Here is a 16,798-nt window from a genome sequence, read left to right on the forward strand (position 1 = left end):
GTCCAGATAAAAGTGCTGGGCAGTTTCTTTGGGTGCGGGTAGATTCCTGTCCAGTCTACAAAGTGTACATTCTGGAGACTCTAGCCTAAAATTAGCGATATTGGCATTAAAATAGTGAAAATTATTTATTGATTTAAACGAGAAATCTCTTATGTTTATAGGAATAAAGGACAAATTCCAGACTTTTTGCCATTTACGCTCTCTCTCTATGTCAAATTCTCTTATTTTCGCCCAGTTATACCTATTTAAATAAGTATTACACTTTTCTATCCTCTGTTCATCATTTGATAAGAAGTAACGAAAATGTTTTGACTTTACTTTTGGCTTTAAAAACAGGGAACTGATTTTAGTTTGGGGTTTTGAAAGTTTACACCTATATATAGCAATATTGTGCTGAACAAATCCCCTAAGTCTCAGATATTCCATGTAATTAAAATTGACCTTTGATTTGATGTTAAAGTTTCTATAATCTAGACATACATTATCAGTATTTAAAAGGTCTCCAAAGCAAATTAACTTAATATCATTTTCATAACGTAACCATGTTGTTTCTGTAAAAATAGCCCTGCTTACAATTTGTTTATCACTATTACAAAAATAATCATTTTTAAAAATTCTCATGTCTTTTATATTGTCATGTTTTAGCCAAAATGAATTTGAAAATATTGTATATGATTCAATAATTCTTGATAAAATGGGATTAATATTCTGATCTAATTTTTCATAAAAATAAAATGGATCATTTGCTTGGCATCTTGTATTTTTTAATTCTGAAGACCAAGTATCAACTATGGATAAAGATTTTTTATACATTAAAATATCTAGAGATCGTAAAAAATCTGTTACTTTTGGTATTCCTAAACCTCCATTTTCGGCACTTGAAAAGATTTTGGATTTTGCTATTGGTCTACTTTGACATAAGAAAGAAATAATAAGATTTTCAATTTGAGAAATTATTTCTTCAGATGGATAGGCAACTGCCCCTACATAATTCAGTAAAGGTAACATGAATCCCTTTATAATAGCAATTTTACCAGGTGTAGTAAGGTAGAAAAGTGCCCAAAAATTTCTAATTTTCGACATTTTAGTAACAATTTTGTTCCAATTATATTGCATATTTAAAAGTTTTGAATCAAAATGTAAACCTAAAATATCAAATTCATCAACCACGTCAATTCCAATTACATCCAACTCCCGAAAAAAATCATTTGATGGCATCCTACCTATTATACAAATTTTAGTTTTGTTAACATTTGTTCTTAAATTAGAAACTTGAGCAAAGAAAGTAAGAATTTGAAAAATAGTTTTCAAAGCAATGGCAGTTGGACTAAATGCAACATTGCAATCATCAGCAAATGCTGATTCAGGGTCAGGCTGTTTGTCAGTGTCAGTCAATTTAAAAGGTATAGCTCTTGGTATTACAATTTCATTGTTAATTGATAACATAAGTAATAATGGGGTTAAGGCAATTTTAAAAATGTTAGGACTTGGCCTATCACCTTGCATATAACCAACTTTCATGGGAAAGTTTGGTGTTATTCCAGTGTCAGTAAGAATGTGGGCAAATCTATCATTCATGCATGTTAAAATCATGTTTATCATATTAGGGCCAAAATTCATAAATTCTAATACATCTTTTAAATATTCATGTCCAATACAGTCAAAGGCTGAGTGAAAGTCAATTAAAGCAATTGCTAGAGACGAGTTAGAAGCTAAAGTTTTAGAAATTAGTTCATAAAGGGGGGGGGCGAAAGTGACACTTTTTGAAACCAAAACTAAAAGTCAAAGGAACTCAACTAAAAAAAGTGTTACAGGTCTGACATTTTGCATGGCAGTTGCTTTATAGGGGTACAATATGGAACTGTGAAGAAACGGCGGCGCAACCGCCGAAAACCGCCGAGATAAGGCAACAAAAATTACGGCGGGAAACGGCGGTTTTCGGCGGTTGCGCCGCCGTTTCTTCACAGTTCCATATTGTACCCCTATAAAGCAACTGCCATGCAAAATCTCAGACCTGTAACCCTTTTTTTAGTTCAGTTCCTTTGTTGACTCTTAGTTTTGGTTTCAAAAAGTGTCACTTTCGCCCCCCCCCCTTTGAATCAAATTTTCCTGAATAGTGTATTTAGAAGAATAGGCTTTTTGAGATCTGATATTTATTTTGTCAATTACTTTTTTTAACCTATTGTCAATAACCCCAGAGAAAATTTTGTACACAGTAGACAAACAAAAAATTGTCCGCCAAGATTTAATTTTTGAAAGGTCAGAATTTTTTTTGGCTATAAGTCTAATTTTACCACATCTTACATCTAACAAGTTTCATCTACGAGACATCATTTCTCAGATAAGTTTAGCATTTAGATTAAAGAATGACCTAAGTCTGACAGACTTTAAAAATGATAGACTAGTATTGTTCTGGATTGAACAAAAAGATAGGGCTATAAATTATCTCTTTGATTTACTTCCCCCTTTAAATGACTTGTATGAAATGTCTTTAAATATTAGTCATGATGCTTTCCTTGAAGTATTGTTAAATTGCATTAAAAATTCTATAATAAGCTTTCAATCAAACTTTCTTAAGAGCAGTAGAAAAATACAAAAAGATTTGTCTAAGTCATTAAATGCGTTGAAGTGTGGAAATGTCAAAGATGAAACTGTACTTAAGAAAATCATTGATATTGAAAACAGTCTATGTAAAATGGAGGATGAAGAAAATTATCGTAGGTTAGAGACTTCTGGGTATTTCCACATTTTAAATGCAGAAAAGGCTTCAAAAGCATTTAGTAGTTTGCTAAAAAACTCAAAAAAAGCTGACTCTATCTCACAAATTAAGAATGACTTAGGTGAATCTTTTACATGCGAGAAAGAAAGAAATGAGTTTTTAACAAATCACTTTAAAAATAAATTTGGTACAGCCTTTATTTCCAACTCTTCTCTCGTTGATTTTTTAGGCAATAATGTAAATCACCCAAAAATATTAGAACATAAATTAAATAACACAGATAGAGAAAAATTAGAGGCAGACATTTCTATTAATGAATTAAAAGAGTCACTTAAGTCAGCCAATTTAAATTCTAGTGTAGGACCAGATGGTATTCCTTATAGAATGTTGGTTAAGTTTTGGGACATTTTAAGCTTACCTTTACTACGAGGCTTTAAAGAAATGATTAATAAAAAACAGTTAAAAGGCATGCTGAAAAAATGATTAAGTACTTTAGGTAGGTAGGTATGTGTATAGAATATAGATTAGTTTCAAAATTCCTTAACAAAGATGAATTTTGCTGTCAAAACTTATAGAATTCAGGGGTGTATATTCTGCATGTTTGACCCTGCTAAAGTGGAGGAGGGGGGCGTGGGAATAAAAAGTATGTAATTGATGGGGAAAATGTAAAAATTAAAAGAACTGAAAATCTTTTTTTATCCTAAAAAAATAAAAGAATATGTGGGAGGGGAGAAGAGTTTTGAAAATATTTTCCATTTTCCCCTTCCTAGCTGGAAAAAAAAACTAGGAGGGAAAAAAATTAATCTTGTGCAGAATATACACCCCTGTTATAGATATAAAAGTGTATTTTATCAACAGATGTGACTGCCAAAAAAATCCTCCAGATTTTGTTAAGTATTCTTTTTAATGTTTAGAAACCTTGTACATATTTGATTGCTATTCTTTGTTCAACTATACATTAAAGTTTTAAACATATAAAAAAACATTAAATGAAATAAAAAAAAACATTCAATTAGGTACTTTTTAATTTATTTGATGAACATTAAAGTACGAACAATAATTGACAGAAAAAAACATATGTGCAAACAAATCCTTATAAAGGGAGTGGTGGAGTAAATTTCTCGTAAATCAAATAATAAAAGAAACCAATACAGGGTTACGCGTGAATGACGTTTTTGATGGTCTCAAAGTTAAAATTTCCAGAATGTCTTTGAAACCTGAATTAACATCCGCTGGATCAGAACAGGTTCTGAGCCATAATGAAAATTAAAGTACCCGATTAGTGAAATTTTTCACACATAATAAAGTTAATGCCAGTTTCGTTGACCTGGGTCTTCGACCAATTGAGACCAACAAAACCATAAATTAATGTTATTATTTTTTATTTCGAATATGAAACGATAAATGACTATTCTAGCAATAAAAAAAAACATTTTATTTCAGCTTAAGTTTACTAGAATGTTATATATTGTCCCCTTTACATTGAGAACGAGAACCCTACCAAAAAATGTCTTTCAGTTTAAGAGGAAAAAATGCAAACACAATATTTATAGTACAACAAAAAAACCATAGATTAAGCCCGTTCAAACCGCTTACAAAAAACATCTGAAATAAAAAAAATACATTTAACAACAATTACCTAAATTAACTATAATAATACCAGGGGTGTATATTCTGCAAATTTGTTCCAACTTTCTCCCCTCCTTCCTTGGTGAAAAAAAACCCAAAGAATATGTGGAAGGGGGGAATGATATGAATAAAATAAAGTTCTGAAAATATTTTTCCTTTTTCCCCTTTCTTGGTGGTAAAAACTAGGAGGAAAAAATTTTTTTGCAGCAGAGGAAAAAATGAATCTTTTGCAGAATAAAACCCCTGTATAATACATATAAAAACAACTTACAGTGGTACATAGGTTCAACATAAAAAGTGTAAAAAATAGAGGGTAAACAAAATTTTTGGGGAAAATGTCTGAAAAATCAACTTAAGAATACATAATGATATTTTATTTTAGAATGTTTAAAATACTTAGACTTAACGAAAACAACATTGACAAATGTCAAAAAATTGACTGCAGTTTTAGTATTGTAGACAATTTGATGTCAGTCAATCAAAAATCAATAAAATCAACATGTTTTGAATAAAAGGGGTAGTTGCACGAAGTGCATTTAAACTTGAATTTAGTGAACTGCATATTATTTTCTGTTCAACGGTTCAAACTACATCTATAGGACATATATTTGAAAGAATTACTTTTTTTACCAGATAATTTTAAAAATATCAAGACTTGAAAATCATATTTTTTGGATATATGCAACATAAATTGCTGTCCCGTTTTCACAAAAAACAGCATTATGACTATTTTGGTGGTGTCTAATTGACTGCTTTCTATTTTAATGCAATATTATTTATGTTAAATAGATGGTATTCTTGTAACTTATGCTACAATCAAACTTGTTAATAAATGCACTTCGTGTAACTATCCCTTGGAAGAGAAATGAAATATATTTCAGAGTAGCGAAAACCAGGGGGCATGTTGTACCTTTATACAGATCTGTCCCTAGACCTGTCACGTGGTGACCGGGACCTATCCCTGCGGTCACGACCTCCACGGTCACCTCGGTCACGCCGGTCATCGCCACCACGTCTGTCATCGCCACCTTTTGTGAAATTTTTATGTCATTGTGTAAATTCTTACAATTATGAAAGTTCTCTTTTTTGAATCTTAAAATGGCTAGGAAACATTTGTTATTGAACATAAAATTTCTTAATGTTTGGAACCTGATCAAAACTTTTTAAAGAATTTAGATTTTTTGTTTAAATGATTAATTTTAATTTATTAAATTAACTAGTGGGTTCGCCTTTAGCCAATAGCCTCTCCCACCTCCCTCATATATCCTTCCAATTTATTTTCAATTTTAAAATTTTATTTAGGGAGGACTGGAGGGTGTCAATCCCTCCAAATAAATAAAATGATTGTGATTTCAATGACATAAAACATTCCTCGTCTGTCCAGACCACCACCACCTCCCCTGCGGTCATTTCTGTCATTGTCCCGGTCACGGATGTCAATGTCTCTGCGGTCACCGCCACGACCGAAATCACGTCCACCACCTCCACGGCCGCCTCGGAATCTGAATTAAAATAAATTATTATTATTTTCAGGGGTGTATATTTTGCATGGTAACTTCCGATAAAACTATACTTAATACTAAATAAATTTTAGTCTCTAACATTCATCATCTATTTCTTGCTTTCCCATGTTCTTCTTCTAACTAACTTATTTTAGCATACTTTATTTTGTCCACAAACTATCTCCCATCTCAGAGATAAATAGGGGACAATGGGCTGTTTATTACACTAGTTCCCAACGTTTTAAATTAACATTTTCTTATTTGTTGGCTTAACAACTTTGGGGACTTTAATGATTTTTGATTGATTGGTTGATAAAGTTAAGTGTACAAACATTTTAACCACTAATTGTAATCTACAGAAGGGGTAGTTTAGTGTTATCATCATTGGGGATGTACATCAATTGATCGACCATTGTCTTATCCCGTTAGATCCCGCTCCCAACTGCTCCTTTTAAATCATCTTTCTTCACAATAGAGACGTCACTTTATATTTTATAGGGTTGGCAATCCGAATCCTAATCCGAAATCCGTCCAATTTTTGGACAATTTTGGAATCCAGAGTTTTTTTATGGTACGAATATATATTTTAATTTTAACAGTCATTTTGGCCGCTGTAGGGTCTAGAAATATGAGAAAAGCTACTGTGAAAATATGAAGAAAAAACGCAGCTTTAGATTCTTCCCAGTTCCCGAAAAAAATTAATCCCTTTATTTATCTTAAAAAAGGCCTTTGAAAGTATTGCAAAAATACGGAATCCATAAAAAAAAAAGAATCCGGAATCCACGAATAAATCCGTTTATTTTTTGGCGGATTTTTTTAGAATTCGAATCCGGTCCAAAAATTGGACGTATTGCCAACCCTAATATTTTACCTGTCATTCATGCCACCACGCCTGCCATAATCCATCCTATCCCCCCTCATGCCTGGTGGACTGATGGAAACGTCCAAGTAGTCTCCGATCGTGAATTTACATTCAGACAAAGTCTTTGCATCGTCCACTCCCTACAAATAAAAGTTTATTTGGGAATAGTCCCTTTCGTGGCAACGCATCTTAAGGGGCGATTCGTCGTATTTTTAAAATGGCTTTTGATAGGTTATTTTAGGTTAGGTTAGGTTATATTGGGTTAGGTGATTGCCCCACAGGGTTAGAGCCCCCCCCCCCCCGCAGGGGCTAGAAATAGGAGAAAGGCTACTGTGAAAAGAAAAAACAAGAATCGTCCCTTAAGGTGCGTTGCCACGAAAGGGAATACAATATACCCGTTTATTTTGAACGGTTTTAGAAAAAAACGTACGAAAAATGTACTTATTCACTGAAGCATATTATCAAGAAGGTAGGAAGTAGTTTTTTTTTGAGTTCGTCAAGATCATATTCCCACTAAGGAGGAGGTAGGTTGTGCTAAAATTCCGTAAATGTGTGAGTTTAAAGAATTTAGGATAGAAGTAGAACTCTAAAATTCGGCATGGCAGTTGCTTTAATGTGGTATAAGATATGTACTAGGTATATTGTACTATATAAATTAGAGCAAGTGCCATAAAAATTTTTAGAGTTCTACTCCCATTTTAAAGTCTTTAAGACACCTTTACGGATTTTTAGCAAAACCTACCACCCCCTTTAATTTCAGTCTCAATTTTAAGAATGTTTAACATTGGTTCCGCCAAAAAAAAAAATTTTTTTTTAGAATTTGAAAATTTACATGAGCTTACCCTGCACCACTTATAAACAAATTATCCTTGTTCAAGGGATAGCACCACAAAATCAATTTGAACTTTTTTAAAATCCAGTTTTGTTCTCTGTGATTTTCTATGATACAATATGTATTTTAAAAAGATATACCTAAATGAAAAAAATTAAAGAATTTGCGATGTTTTAAAAATATCGAGACTTAAAATTAAACTCGTCAAATGCACTTAATGCAGCTAGCCATCTAAAGAAATACCTTAGAACTAGCAACTGTAGAGCCTAGCTCTGTGTGACAGTATCTCCCTAACTATCTGTATCTCTATAGAAATATAGCTTAGAACCAGCAACTGTAGAGCCTAGCTCTGTGTGACAGTATCTCCCTAACTATCTGTATCTCTAAAGAAATATAGCTTAGAACCAGCAACTGTAGAGCCTAGCTCTGTGTGACAGTATCTCCCTAACTATCTGTATCTCTATAGAAATATAGCTTAGAACTAGCAACTGTAGAGCCTAGCTCTGTGTGACAGTATCTCCCTAACTATCTGTATCTCTATAGAAATATAGCTTAGAACCAGCAACTGTAGAGCCTAGCTCTGTGTGACAGTATCTCCCTAACTATCTGTATCTCTATAGAAATATACCTTAGAACCAGCAACTGTAGAGCCTAGCTCTGTGTGACAGTATCTCCCTAACTATCTCTCTATAGAAAAATACCTTAGAACCAGCAACTGTAGAGCCTAGCTCTGTGTGACAGTACCTCCCTAACTATCTCTCTATAGAAAAATACCTTGGATCCAGGAACTGTAGAGCCTAGCTCTGTGTGTGACAGTATCTTCCTAACTATCTCTCTATAGAAAAATACCTTAGAACCAGCAACTGTAGAGCCTAGCTCTGTGTGACGGTATCTCCCTAACTATCTCTCTATAGAAAAATACTTCAGAACCAGCAACTGTAGAGCCTAGCTCTGTGTGACAGTATCTTCCTAACTATCTCTCTATAGAAAAATACCTTAGAACCAGCAACTGTAGAGCCTAGCTCCGTGTGACAGTATCTCCCTAACTATCTCTCTATAGAAAAATACCTTAGAACCAGCAACTGTAGAGCCTAGCTCTGTGTGACAGTACCTCCCTGATCTTAGGTCTGGGTAGATAACTCGGAAATTGAAGTGGGTATTGCGTCTGAAATAAAAATAAGCTTAGGTTATAGGCTAGGTGTCCAAGCGCTCGTTCAGTTTTCAAAATTGAAAAAAAAACTTGAGAGGAAAATGCACAAAAATATTATATCAGGGATATTCAGGGCGACCACTCCAAAACCAAATAAATATAGTATTTTTATAGTATATTTTTTTAATCCATATAGTATATATAGTATATTTTTTCTTACTCATATAGTATGATATAGTATCGGACTTTGTTTTATTTAGTAATACATAGTATATAAATCATCAATAATAACACAAGGCAAAGCTGTTATCAAAGAAATTTCACATATAAGGGGGGGGGGTAGTTTTGCCACTTTCGCTTACTCTTTGATTATTAGGCTAGGTATTAATATTCGTCTATAGGTCATTAGGGATAAAAGTTTACTTTTGGGTAGAACTTCACGTATATTTAATCATTTTTTGGATAGGTCTCCAGGTTTAGGTGCTGCAGGCTAGCTGGAAGGTGGTTTCTGGACAAGTAAAAAAAAATTTAAATTTCTGTTTGAAGAGTTAGAGATCAACTTATTAAACAAAATATGTATCTTTATGTTATTAACATATCTGAAGAAAAAAAATTAAAATCAGACTCCAATTTATGGTCCTGCAGGCATCCAGGTTCACTCTGGACATGTGAAAAATTCAAATTTCTTATTAGAATAGTTAGGGGTCAACTTATAAAACAGAAACTTATTAGAATAGTTAGAGGTCAACTTATAAAACAGAAAATGCATCTTTTTGGATGTTATTAACATAACTGAAGAAAAAATTAAAATCGACCTCCAAGATCTGGTTCTGCAGGCCTCCAGGTCCACTCTGGACAGGTAAAATTCAAATTTCTTGTTTGAAGAGTTAGAGGTCAACGTATAAAACAAAGTATGCATCTTTTTGGATATTTTTTACACATTTGAAGAAAAAAAATGACATTTAGCCTCCAGGTTCAGGTGCTGGAGACCCTCAGGTGGACTCTAGGAAGGTAAAAATCAAACTTCTGATTTGAACAGTTAATGGAATATTTGTTAAACAAAATGAGCTTATATTTTGATGTTATTGATATATTTTAAGGAAAAAATAAAATTAGCCTCCCGAATTAGGTGCTTCAGGCCTCCAGGTGGACTCAGGACAGGTATAACATCAAAATTTTAAAGGGGGGGGGGGGGGGAATGTGGTGACTCGTGCCACAATATACCGCCAATTTTATTTTGGGTGCTACTCACTTAGTATTAAAGATAATTGGGTAAAATCTTTTGGGCTGGGTCACTAATTACCCAAAGTTTTGGTATCTTTAAAAAAAACCATGATATTTTTTTTCAAAAATTTTTTCCCTTATAACCAACCCTGCGGGGGGACTTGGTCATTATTTTCTTCAAATTTTTGTTTATTAAGATATAAATTACATTCAGTGCCTCTTCTAAGCTTTTAAAGATATTGAAACAAAATCTTTTTAGGTAGGTCAGTAAAAAATATTTGAATAAAATATGGCGGTGGTACCGGAGTTAAAGGTTAGTTAAAGGGGTTAAAGGTTAGTTGGCGTTATCCTCTTAGAAATTTTTTTTTCAATTTTGAAAATTTGAGTACCCCCCCCCCCCCCTGACAAAGACAAACAACTATTTCAGGTTTGGTTAGGTTTTAGGCTAGGGAGCCGAGCGCTGCGGCTAGGCAGGCAAGGGGGCCGAGCGCTGCGGCTAGGCAGGCTAGGGAGCTGAGCGCTTTGGCCAGAGTTCAGAGTTCATGTAAACAACATAAGCATCTTTTTTAGATACTATTTATGTGTTTTAAAGAAAAAATGACAATCGACCTCCAGGCTAGGTTAAGGTGCTGCAGGCCTCCAGATGGACTCTGGACAGGTAAAATATTATGTTAGTATATAATATGTTAATATTATCCAAATAAATGCATATTCTGTTATATAAATTGACCTCTAACTCTTCATATAAGAAATTTGATTGTTTACCTGTCCAGAGTGGACCTGGAGGCCTGCAAGACCTAAACTTGGAGGCCGATTTATACATTTTCTTCAGATATGTTAATAAGATCAAAAACACATATTCTGTTTTAAAAGTTGACCTCTAACTCTTAAAATAAAAAAAAATATTTTTTACCTGTCCAGAGTAAACCTGGAGGCCTGCAGGACTTGACCAAGGAGGCTAATTTTAATTTTTTCTTCAGATGTTAATAACATCCTGAAAGGTGCATATTTTGTTTAATATAAGTTGATCTCTTAATCATCAAACAAAAATTTTAAATTCTTTTACCTGTCCAAAAACCACCTTCCAGCCTGCATCACCTGAACCTGGAAACCTATCCAAAAAATAAATAAATCAAAGTGAACTAATACCCAAAAGTAAACTTTTATCCCAACTAACCTACAGTCTCACATTAATACCTAGCTTAATAATCACGGAGTAAGCGAAAGTGGCAAAACTTTTCCCTTCCCAGTTAAGTTAATTCTATGAAAAATAACTGATATTGAAAACATAATCACAAACAATAATATATTTTCAGGATTTTCTCAATTACTGTAGAGCTTTATGCATTTTTAGGTTAGGTAAGTCAAAGGTTAATTATTGCCCATCAGAGATAAAGCCCCCCGCAGGGGCTAGAAATAGGAGAAAACCTATTGTAAAAATAAGACAAAACGCTCCTTCAGAGGCGTTGTCTCAAAACTGACAATATTCGTTTTTTGTTATTTAAATTTAATATCATATAGTATATATAGTAAATTTTGGTCAAATAAAGGTAATATTATATAGTATATATAGTAAATTTTTGTCATATAGTATGATATAGTATCCAAACTCATCCTATATAGTATAAATAGTATATATAGTATGCAGTGGTCGCCCTGGATATTAAGGGATAAGAAAATGGATGGTAAACTGATGTACATTTCCAATGATGGTAAACAAAATTACACCTTCATATTATATTTTTGATTATAAAGTTTGGACACAACTAGTTTTTAAAATGAAAACACAATTCATTTAAAGTACCCAAAGTTTAGCCAACGACGAATAAGTAAATGTGGTTATAAAACTTTGGGTAACAGTATTAATTACCAATGATTATACCTTCTGGCATCAGGATTGACCTCCTTGATAAGACCTGTCAGTTCCTTCAGGGTTGCATCCATCCAGGTATAGATCTGGATCTCATTCTCGGGGGTACGTCCTGGTAATATTTCATAATAAAAATTTACCCTATTACATTTATTAATAGGGATAATTAAGTACATAAGTAACGCAATAAAAAAAATATTAAAAAGGTTTTTTTATAATGCAACCATCTCGTAATCAATGCGATTGCGCAAATGGCACTTAGAATCCAATTTCGAAATGAAACTTGGCATGAATATATAGGTATATTTTTCCAAAATCGAACAAAAAGTTGGAAAAGTACCTAACAGCTAACGGCTGGCTGCTCAGACATTAGATTCTAAGTGCCATTTGTGCATTGATTACGAGATGGTTGCATTAAAAAAAAACCTTAGTTGGAGTCAAAATAAGTACCTAACTTTTATTGTCTTATGACGTATTTATCAAGCAGCTATAAAGTAGCTAAAATACTGAATATTCACCGGTTTTTAGGAACGAAACAGTCTATATTTTTAGCCCCAACCGCAGCCAGCTGGCTAAAATCATAATTAGGTAATCCGCCGACTTTCAACAATAAAACAATGATAGGATTAGAATCCGATTTATTTCAGCTGGATTAGAACCAGTTCTGAGTTATACTGAAAAAGCATGTATTTCAGTATATTAGACAATTTTGCACGAAAAATAAAATAAAATTCATAAAATATAACGGTATTAGGGCCCATAAAAAGAAAATGATAATAAAACTTTTAATTTAATCTTCGCGAAAAGCTGCCTTTAAAACAAATTATGCTATAAAAAGCTAACTTTAGTCACTTTAAACAGTTAATTATGTATTTTACCCCAATATTGTACATTTTTATTTTTCTTAAACATAAAAAAAACAATTGTTGTGACACTTTTTGAAACCAAAACTACATGAATTAAACTTAAAAAAAGAGTTACAGCACTGAAATTTGGAATGACAGTTGCTTTAAAGAGGTACAATGTGGAACTGGGTAGAAAAGTTGTTGAAACCGCCGCTACCGCAATTTCCCGCCCAAAAAAATCGGTGACAGCGGCGGTTCCGCCGCCGTTTCTTCAAAGTTCCACATTGTACCTCTTTGAAGCAACAGCCACACCAAATTAAATTTCAGTGCTTTTTTAGTTGATTTCCTTTAACTTTCAGTTATGGTTTCAAAAGGTGTCACAACCGCCTCCCTCTTTCTTAAATGTCTAGTTCTAACTAATCACAAAAAAAAATATTCTAAAATGCTCCTATTTGTGTAAATAAAACCTGAGTGAGATATTATATAACATTACTCTGAAGAGAGAGAGATATATTCATCCTAACAACCTGAAAAACAAAAAATTATCTTTAGAATTATTGAAAAGAGTTAATTAGGTCTTTTCAATATTTATTTTCAGTCAGGTTTATGAACGAAGGTAGTTTTTACGTTTAATTTTATAAAAAAAAACAATAAGAATTTTTTATTTAATACAATTGCACTAGGTTATGGCCGGATATCTGGCAAGCATCAAAAAATGCTTAAAAATCACCGGATATCCGGCCGAAAACCGGATATCCGGCATTGGAAATCAGCCGTATATCAGGCATCCGAATAGTTTCAATATTTGGCATCAGGCCGGATATTGAAAATCGCCGGATATCCGGCCCAACCCTAGATTGCACCATTATTTTCAGGGAAGTTTAGTATTTAATCTCTATCAGGGAAAATTCTCTATAGCCCTCTAAAGGATATTACGTTAAGAAACCAACACTGATTGAAAAAACCTTGTCAGGAAGTCCTAACTTTGCATTGTAATGAGTAGCGCTTTTTTACGGGCAAAGGCATTCCCCACACTCTCACTATTAGGGTCATTTGTCAGAAAAAGCAGCATTAAGATTCTTTTTTGACGTTTAAGGGCAAAGGCATTCTTCTACTCTGACTGATATTTTATCACACATGGCAGTAGTAGGTACCAATTTTAAAGTCTCTAGTATTGATTGATTGATCGATTAGTCATAGTTTCTTATGGTTTGGGCCTAAGTAGTCTGAGACACTTTTTTATAGCCACTAGTATAGGGCTATTAAGCTCCACGTTCAAGCACATTATGACTTGACCCGCTGTCTCATGAGAGCGACTCATTATTACCTCACCCTCGCCGAGTATGGCAGGTGTCCCAAATAAAGTCACCGTAATGAATGACGCTCTCCGCAGAGGAGCCTGGGATAAGGGTAGTACTGATATTATGTACGTGACTATTGAGTATCCAAACTTACTCAATAATCCCCTTCTAACACAACTAGGGGAAATTTCGTTTTTATTATTGCGAATAAGAAATTCGAGTCAACACACGGAGAATTGAACCCGAACTCTCACCACTGTAGTTTAGTGTGTTACCACTGAGCCACGACGCCCCTTAGTCTCTAGTATGACGCAGAGTGGTCCAAACACGAACCCACACCTCCAAGACAGCATTAAATTAAGAAAAAAATATACTTACTTAAATTAAAACGCCTGGCTTCTGTTGGTTTAATTATGAACGCTTTTTGAAGAAACTTCAGCCCTACAATGATCTGTCAACTTGCGAGATTTTCAATTTTTCAACTTTGAACGAATTTGATTTCTATTCCCTATTCAATTACCTGAAGAAAAAAAATAACATTTTATAAAATATTGAAATTGCTGAGTTTGAATTATTAAAATTATTGGGAAAAAAATTTCTTTATATTTAAAAGCTATATATTAAAATTAATTGAGAATAAGGTCCACTATTTTTATTCACAAAAATGTTGAAATATTTTTTAGCACCTGCTTTTTATTATTTACACTTATACACAAACACGTTTCTATGTGGTTTATGATGTACTAGGGACTAACCCTTTAAAGGGTCTTTAGAAGAATAGGTGTTAGGGATGGCCACAATCCACTTGACAATTTATTTTAGATAAAAAAAAGAAAAAAATTGAGGGGGATTTCTCTTGGGAGAGTGTAGGAAAGGAACCCGCCCCCCAAAAAAGTAAAAATCTTCCCTGGACCTGCATAAGAAGCTTCACTGTCAATTAGAACCATGTCGGTCTAGCAATTATCGAGATGTTAAACAACAGACATCCTGTTACTTTCATATAAAGATAGCACATTACCTCTATCGTATTCTGAGATAGGATTATGACTGCCAGTGCTTGTGAAAACTCTGAGCAGGAGAGGACACACCTCTTCCCTGTTGATTGTTACGGGCGCAGCCGCCTTGCCCTCCTTACGTCCCTCCTAAATTAAAATTGTGAATGCAATTACATTTTCTCGTAATCATTCGAAACCGATTAATATCCGGTGGATTAGAACCAGTTCTCCTCCATACGAGAAAAAATATGTCCAGCATCGTATTATAATAATATCCAGTTTTCTACGAATATAAAAATGTACAATCATAAGATTAAAACCAGTTTTAGCCCGTGACTTCGGCATCTCGGGGCTAAAAAAACTGGTTTTAATCTTATAATTGTTCATTTTATATCCGCGGAAAGCTGTTTATAATACGATGCGAGAAATAACTATTATCGTTTTCCCACAAAGTCTCTGTCGAATTCTGAAACGCTACGTTCATATTTTTAAAATAAATTGAAAATATGGGTGGGGAATTTTGTTAGGGTGGGCCGGATACTTTTTTTGGCCGGATACCGAATATCCGGCTGATATCTAATGCCGGATATATGGCCAACGGTCGATATCCGGCAAATTACCGGATATACGGCCGGATATTCTGAATTCCGGTATTAGAAATCACCCGGATATCCGGTATCCTGATAGTTTCATTGATAGTTTTATTGAAAATGGTCGGATATCCGGCCCAACCCTAATTCATGTTTTTCCTATAGCTGACCCTGCGGGATTATCCAGTACCCAATATGACCTAAAGAATAAAACACAGGGGTGTATATTCTGCATGGGATCCCCGGCTCAGGGGGGGGGGGAATAAAAAATAAGTGGTTGGAGGGGAAAAAAATGTAAAAATTAAGAAAACTGAAAACATTTTTTCCATTTCGACCCCCTCCTTGGTTAAAAAACTAAAAAAATGTGTGGTAGGAGGGATAAAATAAATAAAATATAGAGTTCTTTAAATATTTTTCTATTTCCCCCCCTACTTTTTAAGAAAAATCTAGGGGGGGAAAAAATAAAAAATTTTGTAGCAGGGGAAAAAAAATAAATCTTGTGCAGAATATACACCCCTGAAAAAACATACATACAAAATACTACTTCCCAGTTCCACTTATTTTATTTGGTTTTAGAAATATAACGGGGGGGGGGGGGGGGGGCCTCAGCAATGCACTTGTTTTTTTTTCTTGAAGTTTCATTGGAGTGTCTTCTTCTTACACTCAAACTTAATTCCTTAAAAATAACTTTAACCCAACCTATTTGTAAAATTAATGCAATTTTGTGTATTTAATAATCGCTGTTGTTATAGATGTTTTTATCATTGTTTGAAATACTAAGGATGACAACATCCATAAAAGCGAAGCTCTGAAACGGTTATAACACACGAACATGAACTAATGTAGAGTGTCAGAACTTAACATACAAAATATTAACATATATAAGTTTGGACAAAACCATACGTATATTTGTTGTAAAACTTTTTAAATACAGAATACTGTTTAAGGACATACTGAAACTTTTAGGACTTGATTATAGAGATGCTTCACTTATTATATTATACCTTATAGTAATAGAATTCAGTACTACAAAAATCAGATCAATCGGATAATTTTATCACATAAAAAATTGTTGTTAAAAAAGTTAAAAATCAACATGTTTAAAATGGACGTAAGTACATTCCGGTAAGGATTATAGAGTTGCTACGCTTACTTAGCAGTACCTAACTACTACAGGAATGATCATGCAAAGTTTGAAATCGATTGGACAATTCTAATATGCCTAAATTAACGAAAAAAGCTATTCGTTACGGACCCTCATTATAAAAAAGCTTCGCTT

General features: G+C 33.6%; 2 protein-coding genes and 1 long non-coding RNA gene across 5 annotated transcripts in view; 1 reads left to right on the forward strand and 2 right to left on the reverse strand.

Annotated features, from left to right (window-relative positions):
• Positions 1 to 16,798, reverse strand: part of LOC145304028 (uncharacterized) — a 105,021-nt gene that overhangs the window by 15,593 nt on the left and 72,630 nt on the right. The gene's annotated exons all lie outside the window — the stretch shown is intronic.
• Positions 3,732 to 16,798, reverse strand: part of Bin1 (histone deacetylase complex subunit SAP18) — an 85,704-nt gene continuing 72,637 nt past the window's right edge. The window contains exons 3-10 of one of the 3 annotated variants that reach the window (XR_013873949.1): positions 14,953 to 15,076; positions 11,801 to 11,900; positions 8,613 to 8,709; positions 6,722 to 6,852; positions 5,719 to 5,850; positions 5,259 to 5,375; positions 4,221 to 4,324; positions 3,732 to 3,811 (exon numbers count right to left, since the gene is read on the reverse strand). Coding sequence is in view for 2 of the 3 variants with exons in the window: in XM_080145796.1 (XP_080001922.1) it covers positions 5,261 to 5,375; positions 5,719 to 5,850; positions 6,722 to 6,852; positions 8,173 to 8,215; positions 8,656 to 8,709; positions 11,801 to 11,900; positions 14,953 to 15,076 (699 nt within the window). In the remaining variant the exon portion in view is untranslated. Of the gene's footprint in view, positions 4,325 to 5,258; positions 5,376 to 5,718; positions 5,851 to 6,721; positions 6,853 to 8,172; positions 8,216 to 8,612; positions 8,710 to 11,800; positions 11,901 to 14,952; positions 15,077 to 16,798 lie in introns of all 3 variants that reach the window. The other 2 variants (XM_080145796.1, XM_080145795.1) reach the window with 2 other exon arrangements.
• On the forward strand, positions 9,042 to 9,737 carry LOC145304035 (uncharacterized). The gene is made up of 2 exons (XR_013873952.1): positions 9,042 to 9,398; positions 9,438 to 9,737. It is a non-coding gene; the product is annotated as an uncharacterized LOC145304035 (long non-coding RNA).

Source organism: Acartia tonsa, chromosome 13 (assembly GCF_053477335.1).
Source record: "Acartia tonsa isolate MP-2025a chromosome 13, ASM5347733v1, whole genome shotgun sequence".
NCBI classification, from domain to species: domain Eukaryota; kingdom Metazoa; phylum Arthropoda; class Copepoda; order Calanoida; family Acartiidae; genus Acartia; species Acartia tonsa.